At 42.5% G+C, this 13,927-nt stretch overlaps 1 protein-coding gene across 1 annotated transcript in view; it reads right to left on the minus strand.

Moving 5' to 3' along the window:
• ANOS1 (anosmin 1) overlaps window positions 1–10,133 on the minus strand; it is a 136,963-nt gene extending 126,830 nt beyond the window's left edge. Inside the window, exon 1 of the mRNA XM_017812330.1 lies at window positions 9,942–10,133. Coding sequence (XP_017667819.1) covers window positions 9,942–10,133 — 192 coding nt within the window. The remainder of the gene's footprint in view (window positions 1–9,941) is intronic.
• Window positions 10,134–13,927: the final 3,794 nt, after the last annotated feature.

The raw sequence follows: 13,927 nt of genomic DNA on the forward strand, positions 1-13,927 counted from the left end.
TTAAAAATTCTCATAAGAATGGCAAAAAAGGTTGAAATATGTTTGTATTGGATTAATAGAGTACATTATTCTCATCCAATCTTCACCATCAACCTCAATTTCTGACTCTATGGATAGAAGACATTTCCTCTAAAGCAATCCTATTTCCCTCATATTATCTTATAATAGGATCCATGACAGCTGGATTGCAACCCTCACAGGCAGAGAAAACAGTCTTCACTACCTTGGCTAGGTTTGCAGTTTCACTTGAGACCACTTCAGAAATTACAGTGGCAGCAGTTTGTCTTATTTCTGACTTAAAAGACATCTTTGTAGTAGACAATGTCCAACATACTGCCTGGGGAGGCCACTTCACTTATTCACTGTATGGGAATAAAACATATGTCCAGCTTTTGTCTCCTCATATGAACAAACTTTACTACATATGTGCAACAATAAACCCATCACTTCTGAAAATGCACAGAACACATGCATAAGAAGATTCAAAGCTTTTTCCAAAGAATAGGGATTACTATTTATTTCAGAATACATGTAAGTAAATCACAGTATTGACTCAAGAGAGCAGGCAGCCATCACCAGAAAATATTTCTGGTTGAAAACTCTCCGGAGAGTAAGTTCATAATGTTTGGAGAGCAGGAATCATTCAGAAAGCCAAAGTAGCCTGTTTCTTTGTCCCTCTTTTTCACAATCTGTCAATATGGTTAAAGGAAAAGACAGAAGTGAGGAACAAGTTGCCATCACCAGGACACACTCAGTCCATAAACTGCCTCCAGACTCGCAAGTTACTTTTAGGAAAGAAATAAATGAAAACAAGCTGAAAAGAAGCCAGTCACAGGTCAGCAGCTTTATCTGGACAGGCTCCACACCTGAGCACCCCTAATCTAGAACAGATTTAATATTTATGTGCCTGCACTGGTATACATGACAGGAACACAAATTGGTTAGAATTTTGTGGTGAATTTTCTTGGAAGTTTTACCGGTAACAAAAGGATTTTCAAAACATTTTTACAAACTACAAACAAGAAAAATTGACCTTTTGAAACAAAATAAAACTCTAAGCAGCCAACAAAAAAAAGAAATAAACATTCACAAAAAACATTTACAAACAACTTTCCCTACACCCATTGTACCTGTTCTCTGTTTCCAGCCTTAATTTCAATTAATCGTGTCACGGTAAATTTTACGGTGCCCTCTTCTCCTAGGTAATTTCACTTTGCAGCATTGCGAGCTTGTAGGAGGTCACCTATCTCCACTTTTCTCCCTTCTCAGACTCTGTGTCTCTTCTTTTGCTTCTCCTACAAGTTCCAGAGCCATGCCTTCCTCAGGAATGTCAGCTGCCTACTAGGACAGTCATATCTTTTGCAAAATTGGGACAACTCTCTTCTTTTTTAAAGGACGATTTATTGTAACATGCAGACCAAGACAAAAACAAAGCAAAATATGCAGTGTCCTTAAAGATATAATAAGTCATAGGGGGGCTTTCTTACGGTGAAAATGTATTTTCCTGTATTATATTTGTACTTAACTTTGATGTTATACCTCTTTGACAGTCTAGAAGAGACACAGAGGCAAAAACATGATTCACAGAAGACAAAGGAAATTTGATAAAAACTTTGGACTGGGGTTTTCCCCAAATCTGGAAATATTTTATATTCTTTTCAGTGAAAGGAATTGAATGTGTTGATTTTTTTTAATCAGAGATGAAAGGAACAGTACTCTACTTTCAAGTTTAAAGAGTCCACTTACCTTTCAACACCCCCAGTTCTTCACCTCTGTGTCCTGTGATGTCTTGGTCATTAAAAGACTAAAACATGGATACAACTAGAGTTGGGATACCAAGTTCACAGCACTCTACTTTGTTGACAAAGGCTGCATGGACCTAGTTTCATACATGGACCTGATCCAGCTGAAATCAACAGAAGGCTTTTCATGGACTTCAAAGGTTTTTGAAATATAAGGCCTTATAAGGCTCAGCTGTGGGAAAGGTCAAAAAATGAAGATTCTTGGTGTAAACTCCTAGACAAGTGCTTTTTTTGGTTCAAGGCTAACACTTGCTAGGCACTAACTACTAAATATTAATACCAATGTGTCTGTCTTCTGTATGATGTTCCTGATAGTCATTAATACTATTTTCAATCTTTAAAAATATGGATGCTAAATTACAGCACTTTCTTTTTCTGTTTACAGAAGTTGTCTGTGTACTCAAACACAGATAATCTGGGAAAGTAAAAATTCACATTGAATTGCCAATAGGGATGTAGGCCAGCTTGTGAATTAACAATCTCCATTGTAGACACACACAAATTCAGCACTGAGTCTTAAGAAGTTCGCCCTTTGCAAAATGACAAATGTTGAGCATCTGGAAAATCAGTTTGTTTTTCAAGCTATCTCAGAAATGTACTGGGGTTTTAGACACTTTCTAAACCAAATACATTTAAATACAGTTCAGAGCACTAGTTAATTACAGAGACAACCCATATGCAGACAACTAATAAAGTTTTAATAACAGTTTTAATATGAACACTACCTATCTTAAAAACCTTTCACTCTGTAGTAAGTGGATACATCTTCCAATGGAAAAAGGATTTACATTTTAGTACTCCCAGTGTTTTTCTTTCAAAAGTTTACTAATGCTTTTCAGAAGCAACATCTCTTCCCTCTCTCCAACATGTCTGTGACATTAAAACTATGCTTTGCCAATATTTTCTATACATAAATGTCTGTCTCAAAATATATTAGTAACATTCCTGTTGGATGTATTGCATCTGAAATCAGGCACATTTACCAAATTAACAGACATTTTAATTTTATGAACACAAGCAAGCTAGCATAAAGATTTTTTTATTAATATGTAAGCATCCACAAATACAATGCGAGAAAAGTATCTTGGCAACTCTTATTGTTCAATACAATTGTTAATCATTCACTTAGGTTTTCATACAGTTCATTTGCTTTGCATTTAAAACTTACACTTGAGGCACAGACAGACATTTTAATTTGGGAAAGCAATGGGCAAGTTTAAGGTCCTGAATCTGCATAATCAAAACTGCTAGAAAACAATGACCCAGCTTTGTAACCCCCACACTCATATCAACCATGCAAGCTATCACCGATGCCAAAGACATTTGAGTCTAGTTATGACAAATCGAATATAACCCCCACTGAGATCAGGGAGGTTCATAACAAACCAGGTTACAACAGCAAAGACTAACTGTGGCTCAATCCCACAATATGGTGAATAACGCAGGTCTGTTCACTAGATGCAACCATTATTATTCAAAACAAACCTTTCACCTTCAAAGTTTTTACATAAGATCCTAGTAGAAGATCCATGCACTTCTTGTTCATGACAGCAGATCTCAATAATAAGAGCACATCAAATGCCAGAATAATTAACCAGATCATGCACCATATTAACAATAAAGACAGGTAAATGATTGGGACTTCTAACAAGTTTTGAGGAAAACCAAGTAGTAAAAAATGTTAAAATCTGTCTGTGGAAATAAATTAAGAGCAGTGTTCCTTACAAGACATATGAAAATCAGAATTATTTAATACAAGGACTATTTTTGGAAAGGAAATGAGTACTAAAATGGCAACACGAGCTGATGGCACACATCTTCACACGTAGAAAAGATCATGAACATGTCTCAAAAGATCTAAGCAAACTCAAGTGTCTGAGCATTCCTGTCCATTGGAACTGAAATGTTCTGGAAATAACAAACTACATTCTACTCCATCTCATTATGAAACTACCACATATCTTTCCAAAAGATTTCATGAAAAACAATTTAGTTTCAGGACTATTCAAGACAGTTACAATTAATGGTTTCCTCGCGATCTTCATCTTTTTTACAGCAGAGCACAGAGAGACACATAGACCCTAGACTTTCGGCCTATTCTACCACCTTCCCAGCTGGAACCTATTGCAGATTTTTGCAGGTGCAGTCACTTTGGAGTTACAAGCAATATGAAGGCAGATGTGCTGGCATTTAAACAACTAGCTGCCTGACTTGTAGGTGAAATCTGGTATTGGTTATCTAGAGATAACCACTTGCACACTATTTGCTTGCAGATATACAATCTCAAAACCTTTTATTATTTACTTAGAAGAATTGCATGTTTTCCATCAAAAACTTGTCCTGACAGGTAACAGTCCTTCCACAACAGTAAAAACAACCTGCTAGCACCATATAGTTATCAGCCACTCAATATAACAAACTTTTAAGACCTTATTCTTCCCTATCACAGCTACTAAACATTATGCTTCATATCGTTCTATTAGCTTAAAACAATGTTTTTCCACACTTTCAAAAGCAATTTTGAGTTAGCCTTGGCCCATCTAGTTTAGTACTAATTCCCAAGTACCAATCCATAGTACATTACTATCAGATTTACACTAAATCCCATTTACAAGGGGAAATTTCTCTCTAATTTCCTTCCATGTATCATGAAACTGGCTTACCACTTGAGGGATGTCTATGCTGTATCAAAATTTTCAACTACAACTCATCCACTACTAAAATAAGTCAATTTAGGAATTAACACAGAACCCCTATGCGACCAGGTTCATCCACAGTGTTGCTGGTATGTTTCTAAACAGTACCCATCTTAAAGAGTTTAAACAATCTCTCATGAGCCTCTTCAAGCAGCAATCACAATTCTGGATCACACCACATGAATAAATCCCAACGTACCTGGACTTCCCCCTTAAGAATAAAGAAATGGATTTGCTAAGATTCAATTTACTACTGAAGATTACGCACCAAAAAAAAACAAAAAACAAAAACCAAAGAAAACTACATGAGATGTACTGATATCTAAAAATATGGGAAAAAAACTGATTTTACTTAGCCCTAGCATTTTTTTAATGCATTGACAATCATAAATGGACATACATGAACTCATGTAAGAAAATATAAATTGTGAAAATTAATTTAGAAGTGAGTAACAATATTTAGCAGGTGTTATACCTTCAAAATGTAGCTAATTCTATTCTCTTTTCTAGTCACTCCTCCACACTTGGAGTACTAGGCCCAGTGTTGGGCTCCCTGTTACATGGAGAGACATGGACTTAGTGGAGGGAGTTCAGCAAAGGGAACGTAGTATCTCTCACGTGAGAAGAAGCTACGAGAATTGGGAATGTTTAGCCTTGAACAGAAAAGGTTCAAGGGGTTCTCATCGATGTTTTATAAGCATCTGACTGGAAAGAGTAAAGAAGATGGAGCTAGACTCTTCTCAGTGGTGTCCAGTAACAGGACAAGAGGCAATGGCCAACAATTGAAACACAGGACACTCCATCTGAACATAAGAAAACACCTTTTTCTTACTGTGAGGGTGATTAAACATTAGAACACTTTGCCAGGAGGTGCTGCCCAGCCTCAGCTATTCTGTCACTCTTCAAGCATGTGGCTTTGGCCTCTCCTGTGACTCCATACCACAAACGGAGCCAGTTTTACTGGCAAGTACCTCTAATTCTTGTGGCATGTTCTACCACCCTCTCAGCTTTTGACCCAGTAAGCAAGACTAACTGCTCCTCTGCCTTAACTAACTTAGCAAGTTGGACACATTAAGCAGGAAGATACCTGAGAGGTCTGTAACACATGCCAACTAAGATAAAAGTTCCACAGGTTCACAAGTCCAAGTAAACACTTTCCGTAACATTTTTGTGCTATACCTTTAGCCTAAGTAGTTACACTGATGTCCAAGCTCTTATTCACAAAGAAAACTTCTAATCATGCTGTTTTTAGAACATGGCTTAGATGGCTGTCTGGCTGTAGAGATTAAAATCCAAACTGTGTTTTCACTCAACTTGAAAACAGAATGCTAAAGGTCACGCCATGCCTGCTCCCTGAAAATGGAAGGAGTTCATCCACAACTAATATCATAGATGCGAAAGGCTACATCCATGGATAGCAATGCAAGGAATTCAGTCTCATTCCAATAAAACAGGCAGGTTATACAGAAAATCCCTAGCAAAACTAATCTGAGTATTCAAGTCTCTTTTCCAGCTAGCTGTATGAGGTCCCCGTTTATATACATACCCTTTCCAAGAATACAAAAACTTGTGCATTAATGGACCTCATCTTATGAGGGTTATACCTACTGTACAGGGTTACTATAAAACCAGATTCACAAATAAACTCTGAATACCTCAGATTAGAATTCCTACCCTTTTCCTGAACATCAGCTAAAACTCTGAGAAGGGAACTGCCTTAATAAGAAAATATTGAGGGGAAAGAATGTATCCAATGACATCACTCTTCTTTACAACCTTGGTCCCTCTTAAAATAGTATGCCTTTTTCCACACAGGATTCACATTCTTGGTGTTTCTTCTGGAGCCAGACACTTTAGTCCTTCCTTTCATTCCAAACTAGAGGAGGAATCACCCTTCCCATCTCATAAGGGCAGCTTACTAATACACAGGCATGCTCTTTTAGGTAACAGCCAAATGCATACAACACTGATTATGATACAGGACACAATTCAAATCTACACCTCACCTTCTCCTCCACTGTAAGCAGGCCACTTGACAGTCATGTCCTTCCTTACTCTTGCCATTGTCCTCTGTTCAGGTGTTTTACAGAGAACTTTGTCAGAAAAAAAGCACAGCAGTAGAAACTCTACTACTTGCCAAGGCAGTGACCCAAGAGCATGGACAGGTTCCAGTGAATGCTCTGATTACTCCCTCTATACATGTGATGCAAGAGTCATTGTAAAACCCTAATCTCAACACCCAAAATGGCTAAAAGTGAGTATCTTAAACATTAGGCTAGAGAGGGGAGTTCTCTTTGCCCTTACTCTTTCTGATCACAGGTCAGTGAATGCTTCGTTTGGTGATGTCCGGTGGCCCAAGTTACAGAGCTGAGATAAATATGCCACTTACCTTTTTTGTTTGATTGTTTCTTTTTAATGAAAGGACTTTGTGCCAGCATGCTCTGTGAAAGTTCCCAGCTTGAAGATAGGCCATAGATATAAAACATACATATTTCATTGGGCAATAAGACCTATGTGATGCATAAGTCCCATACTGATCTCACATATCCTTTGGTGTAACCTCTACACAAAACTTCCCAACAATCTCAAAACTGGAAAAGTACCCTGGCCATGGGGATTTTAGAGTAAAAAAGCAAGCATCTGTGCCTCTTCAACAAACATTCTGAAGATTAAAGATTTTTGATTTAGGTGGCCGATTCCTCCTCTAGCTCACATCAGTAGTCTACATGGGGGAAAAAAAAGTATATTATTTGACCCGTATCTAGGTAAAAATAATTTCCTACTGACAACACACCTTTAAAATGGGCTTTGAAGCATAAATTAATGTAAATTAAAAAATATTTTTTTTTAAAAACAGAACACCTCTCTTGGCCCGTTCACAGAAAGGGACATTAAAGAAAAATGGGTGAAAATTCTCTGTGAAGGGAAAAAGAATTACAATCTCTTGTGATCATTTTGGAAATTGGAAAAATATTAGTCAGCTAATATCCTCAAACCAGGAGCCAGAAGGTATATTATTAACCCAGATTTCCTATTCATACTACTCCATTCTCTCTAAAAGGCTGTTACTAATGTGACTTTAGTACCATAAACTATGTGAAATGAAGTCTCTCTGAAGTGTTGGGGATGTCACCTCTCACAAAGCTGTTGTCTCCCTGACCCCACCGCTGAGGTTGTATCTAAAGCAGGGTTGGGAAATCAGCGGGTTAGTTTTCTTTCAATTCTTTCTCTAACTGGGAGACACTAGAGTTCCTTCCTGCTCCAACTGGGATGAGCTAGTGTTTAGTTTGCTTCAAAGGTTGAATCAGATTACAAGATAAGTGGGCATCTCTGAAATGAAAAGAACTCCAGAAATTGCTACTAGTTGAGATGAAAAGAGGAGGGGAGTGGCTAGAAGGAGGGAGAAGAGAAAGGCATGAAAGGAACATCTTATCCTTCAGCCTTTATGGAATAATAGGGCCCAAACCTGCATGTCCTACAGTCCGCTGTGTCTTATCAGTCTCCTGTGCGAACACTGGATGCATGATGTACTCTAAATCTCTCCTCCTTTCCCTCATTAAAAGACAATGGAGAGCTTAACTTTTATAAACGAGAGCACTTTATTTTCCAAACATTACAGTCATTTCATGTCTAGCAGGAGTTTAATCCCTCGTAATTTATATAAATTACTGTGTGCTTTAGCAAGTTGGGGTTAAAACTCTGAGATTCTCAAATGATTACAAAAAACCAGCCAGTTTTCAAGACCTAAGTGAGTAATTCCTTGCTTATTTCACCCTGGCTAATTAAAATATAATCACGATTGTTTGGCAATGTGCATTCTGTCAGCAGTTTTACATCGTGAAAGAAATCTCGCCAAGAAAACACACACACCAAACAAAAAAAAAAAAAGCCTTTCACCATGAATTGGCTTGATCTAAACTGTCTCTTTAGCCACTGAAACTGTGAAGCAAGTTACAACTTCTTAACAACGCAATAAAAAATACTAACCCCTCTCTGGGATAATGAACTATTTTAATGGGTACCCTCCTTTCAGACCATCCCGTGATGCAGGGACCACGATGACAGCGCTCCTCCGCCCCCGGCCTCGGCGGAGCCCCGCGGCGGCCAGGACAGGGCAGGGCACGGCAATCCCTTCCCCACCCGCTTCGGGGTGCACTCCCGGTTTCTTCAACCCAAATCCTGTTGCAGACACCCAAACACTTCTGCTACCGTTGCAACGCACATACTCAGCTTTCCTTTCACACTGGCTTTTTTTTTTTTTAATCGGGTTATCCTTAAATACCTCTCAAACCTCCCTTTTCTGCCAACACCTTTGCCCCGAATGCTGCTCCACCCAAAGCATTTGCCCAGGCCCTCCCGGTTTCTCACCGCCCGGAAAGCCCAGGGTGAGCGAGCGGCGGTCCCCGCCGGCTGCCCGGGGCGGTGCGGAGATGTGCCACCCCAAGCGGCGAGCGTGGCTCCCTTCCCACCGAGCTGGCCAACCCCTTCCCAAAGGGGCCTGGGTGCTCGGGAGGGAGATGGACTTGCAGCTCTGAAGGGTTTCCATCATTCGGATTAAGTCGACTCGCTTTAATATTTGCGCAGTGTAGAACAGGTGGGGAACGGAGAAGGGAAGGGTGCGCGTGTAACTGGAAAAGGGGAAAGGACGGGCAGACACAGTCTGCTCTTGCACCAGCTCCCGCACTGCTTTCATTTCATTTTATGCCCCGCAGGTCTCCCACTACTTCAACCACTTTTTCCCCCACTTTATCCCTATTTCCTCACTCCCGTTAGCCAGAGATGTGCCTCTCTGTCCCAGGAAAAAAAAAAAGAAAAAGAGTGTTACCCCCACCCTCACCTCCCAGGAGGTCGGAACTAAGTATTACATGTTCCCGGTTATCGCTCTTAAAAAATAGGCTCAAACTTTCACACCAGGCTGGAGAAGCGAACCACCCGCGGGCGCACCTCAGGCAGGCGGGGGATCGCGGCCGCACCGCCCGCAGCCCGGCAGGACGAGCGCACCCCGGCCCAGGAGCACCGAGCTGCAGCCGCCCCGCCGCCCCACCGCCTCGGACACCGCCGGAGGCAGCTCCCGGGGCCCGTCCCGCCCTGACAGGGGCAGCGGCCGGGAGCGTTGGGCACCTGCGAGCAGCCAGGGCAGAGCGGTGTCCCCGCCGCACCCCACGACCCGCCCGCGGCGAGCCTGGCCCGCACCCACCGGCACCGGCGGCGCTCGGCGCTGCCGCGGGGCCGTGCCCACCTGTCCGGAGACTGCAGGTGCCGCCGGCGGCTCCCGCAGCGCGCCCACCATCCCCTGGGGGCGCGGCACCCCAAGTTTGCCAAGAGGCGCTCCGGCCCCGGCCGTCCTTTCCGCCCCCACCCCGCGCCGCCGCGCCGGTGCCGGGGGACACTCACCCTCCGGGCGGCGGCAACGGGGCTCCCCTGCGCGGCGCCATGCCCCTACCTGGAAATGCTTGAAGAAGGCGGAGATGCGAGTGATCTGGAGGCTCAGGCACCTGGAGGTGCATCTGGCGGTGGAGAAAACCTCGTCCTGTCTGCGGGCGGAGGCGGCGGCCCCCGGCCCGTCGGGGCTGCCGCAGGCGGCCGTCACCCAGAGGATCAGGGCGAGGGACGCGCCGGGCGCCCTCCGCACCATCGCTCTGCGGGAGAGGAGGGCAGAGGGGCGGCCGGGCGGTGCGGGGGGCGGCAGGCGCCGGGGTGAGCTCGCTCCCGCTCGGCGGGCTGGTGCCGGGCTGCGCCGGGGACGGACACCTCTGCGCGCAGAAACTACACAAGAAAGTTCAATCATTCAACTCCCCTCACCCCCGTCCTCCCTCCCTCCCTCCCCGGCTCACAGCCCTCCCCCGGCGGCAGCGGGCGGGCCGATGCTGACAGCGGCCGCGCCATTGGCTGCGCCGAGCGGCAGCGGCGGGCGGGCGGGTCCTGTGCCCGCGGGCAGGTCGGCAGGGCCGCCCCGGCTCCCGGACCCTCTGCCGGAGCCGCCACCTGCGGGGCTCGGAGCGGCCCCAGGAGCCACACGCTCTGTCCTTGCCCGCAGGCGGCCGGGGTGGGGGTCCCGCCGCGCTGGCGCAGCACTGAGTGGCGGGGCACAGGTAACCAGTCTTTACACCCTGGTTAGCGCCTTTTATTTCTTCTTTAAAAGAAAAAAAAATAAAAAGAAGAAGAAAAGAAAAGGACGGGGTGACAAGAACGCATGGAAATCACTTTTTTGAAACTCGGTGTGTTTCTTACAGAGAAACACTGCGGTGAGCGCCTGTCCCAAGGTGAAACCCATACAGGCTCCTCTGAAGAGTTATTTAAAAATGAAAATCTGCAAGTCATTAGTCCAAATACCTCTGGGTAATAGCTGCAAAAATTAAAATAGTGCCTTGAGCTGTAAAATGGCCACCATACAGTATATATGAGCCTAACATCCTTTCTCTCTGCGCCGTCAGTGTCAGGGCTGGGAGCGCTTGCCGCAGTATGTAGCACAGAGGTTACGCACCACATTCCTCTCCCTGTTCGGGCTGTATGGACTCCTCCCGTCGCAAGTATGTGCTGCTAGAAAGAGCAAGTGGATCATTCCTCTCTGGAGTCTGCGGATTGAGCCTCCTGAACTTGAAAATAAGTAGACCTTAGGCCGTTTCAGGAGTTAATACTACATTAGTTACTAATACAAGTAGGAGTTTAGTGTGGTTATCAAACCCTGTATTAAACAGACTGTAGGAGTCATCTTTACTGAAACAAGTTTTAGCATAAGCTAAGTGTTCATTGGGAAAGTCATCTAAAATCTCATAAAAAACGGCAAGATCTTCAACCAGTCTGGCTCATACTAATTTTACATAGCTATAATTCCTCTGTGGATGTTCTTATGGACACAACTGTGAAATAAAACATATTCCCCAATGTTATTATTCTTACCACACTATATGCATACACCTTTCATAAACCTATATATGTCAGAAATCCAAAATATAAAGTTCTACTGCATCCAAACTAATAAATCAGTTGTTAAATTCTACCTTCATACTCTAGCTATAGTTTTACTATCTTATCAAAAAAGGCACAGATTAAGAAGAGCTCTTGTCGTGAGTATTGGTAACATACAAATATAATAGAAAGCAAGACAAATTTTAGTTTAGATGTTACTTTGCAGTTTACAGTGTCTTTTGTCTGCTGACCAGAAATCTTCATTTGAGAAAAGCCAGTAGGCCAGATTCAGTCCTACAAGTGCTCTGAAATGGAGATGACAGTTTGTGCCCTTGGATGCTTGAAGGAGTGCAGCTCCCAAAAGACAAGGTCACCTGCAACATCCTGGCACAGAAGTTGCCCTGCTGATTGCACTGTTTAGCGTATTCTGCCAGCTATTTGGAAGTGCCCTGGTTAAGCAAGGAAGACCATCTCAGCTACACTTCCTGAAGTCTTCCTCATCTTTGCAGTTGGAATGATTACCTTTCCTCTTGCAGTGAGCAGGCGTCATAAGCGGTTCAGAAATGCTTTCCCCAGTTCTGACTGATTTCTCACCGCTAGAGAACTGGTTACTTTGCCTAATCCAGCAGCTCTATATTTACAAAGGAAAAACAAGACATTATAGAATAACACAGAAATAAATGCACAGTCCTAGCAATATTGTGAGAATAGTGTTGAGGCCTCAGTAGTAAGCTCAGAACTTCCCAGTTGCTACATGACAAGCTTTTAAATAGGTTTTCTTAATCCCTGACTAAAAATTTCACAACTTTTTGCCTTGAGTCAGGAAAAGAAAATTGCTTTGCTGATTCATAGTGTTTACAGGTACACTGAATGCATTGAACTTTTACCATATTTTAGTAAATAATAAGAACTGCCTGAAAATGTATGTAGCTATTGTAAATCAGATGTATATCTAGAGAGGCCAGGTGGTTCTGTAGATATATCCCCTCCGTGTTAATACCAATGCATTTTATGTAATATATTATAAACCCCAGCTTTAAGTAAAAGGGTACGAATCCCATTTCTTTTGTTTTATAAAGTCTGGTATAGCATAGAGCCCTTAATAATAAAAAATTACTGAATACACAGTTTACTCTGTTGCTTTTGTTTGAAAGCTCATGGCTACAGAGATCATCAGTGTAATCTGTGAATTCTTTTTCAGTAAAGGCTGACTTGGTTAGCACACAAAAGACTGGCTGTTCACTTCCAGTAAAACTGTATTCACACAGGTCCTGTTCCATTATGTGGAGATTAAGAAACAAGCTCAGTAGCTCAAGAATTTAGTAGGTAACTAAAACCCACTATGGGCTAAATATCCAATAGACGGAAAGAGAAGATACGCAAGTTTGTAAGTACACTCATTTTAAAGATGTCAGTAAATTGGCTACAGAATACAGAAAATTGGAAATAAATTATGTATACAGTTCGACCAACCTATAAAGCTAATTGTGGTCTATAATGAGATAAATAGACATATAGATACGTTTGTATGTTTTGCTAACTTTTTTTTTTGTCAAATTACATTAAATAATCTTTTCTTATTAGAAGAAGTAGAATTAGTACTAACAAAGTCTTGCGAGCGCAGATTATTGGTTTTATGCTAAAATATACGAATTATTTTCTTACCTGTGCTTCCGAGTAGTCTGATAGTGTTCAAATGAGCTTTTTTGCAGACCGGCTTCCAGAAACTCGGGCCTGTTTTTCTGCAGGAGACAGCGCCACATGCTGGCTTTGCGAGGTGAGAGCCACTGGGCTTTGTGCCGGTTTGTTTCTGGTTAATGAGTTGGTTTTAATCGATTTTGAATTAAGATAGCTTCATCTTAAGTAATTGCTTCTTACTCTAAAGGGAATTGCCAACATTACACTCTAATTTCAGGTAAGGAAATAAAGGAGATAATGTTAAAAATATTTATTGTTTTCATGTAAACCCCTGTATTCTAGCTCACTGATTTAGTTAATTGTATTAAATCATCCTAATGTGCCATTTATTAATCAAATCTCTTCAGCTTTAATTATTTTATATCAAAAATGATCGTAACTCTGGGTACAGCATAATCCCGAAACCCTCTCCAGGAACTCAGCGTGCTTGGGTGCCTCTCTGAAGTGCCTGTGTATAGGGAATAAACTCGATGAGTCAGAGATCTATGTGCACTGATCTTGTCAGGATCATGGAGACATGGTGGGATGCCTCCCATGACTGGAATGTTGCAATGGAAGAATATCTGTCTTTTAGGAAGGACTATAGGAATAAAACTGAGGGGAGGAGTTGCCCCTCAGGAGAGCAACTGGAGTGCATGGAGCTCTGGCTGGGGATGGATGAGAAGGCAGCTGAGAGGCCAGGTAAAGGTGACATTATACTGGGTGTCTGCTATAGGCTACCTGACCAGGAAAAGCAAGTGGATGAGGCCCTCTAAAGGTGACATTATACTGGGTGTCTGCTATAGGCTACCTGACCAGGAAAAGCAAGTGGATGAGGCCCTC

The sequence above is a fragment of the Lepidothrix coronata genome, unplaced genomic scaffold (assembly GCF_001604755.1).
Source record: "Lepidothrix coronata isolate B3197 unplaced genomic scaffold, Lepidothrix_coronata-1.0 Scaffold35, whole genome shotgun sequence".
NCBI classification, from domain to species: Eukaryota; Metazoa; Chordata; class Aves; order Passeriformes; family Pipridae; genus Lepidothrix; species Lepidothrix coronata.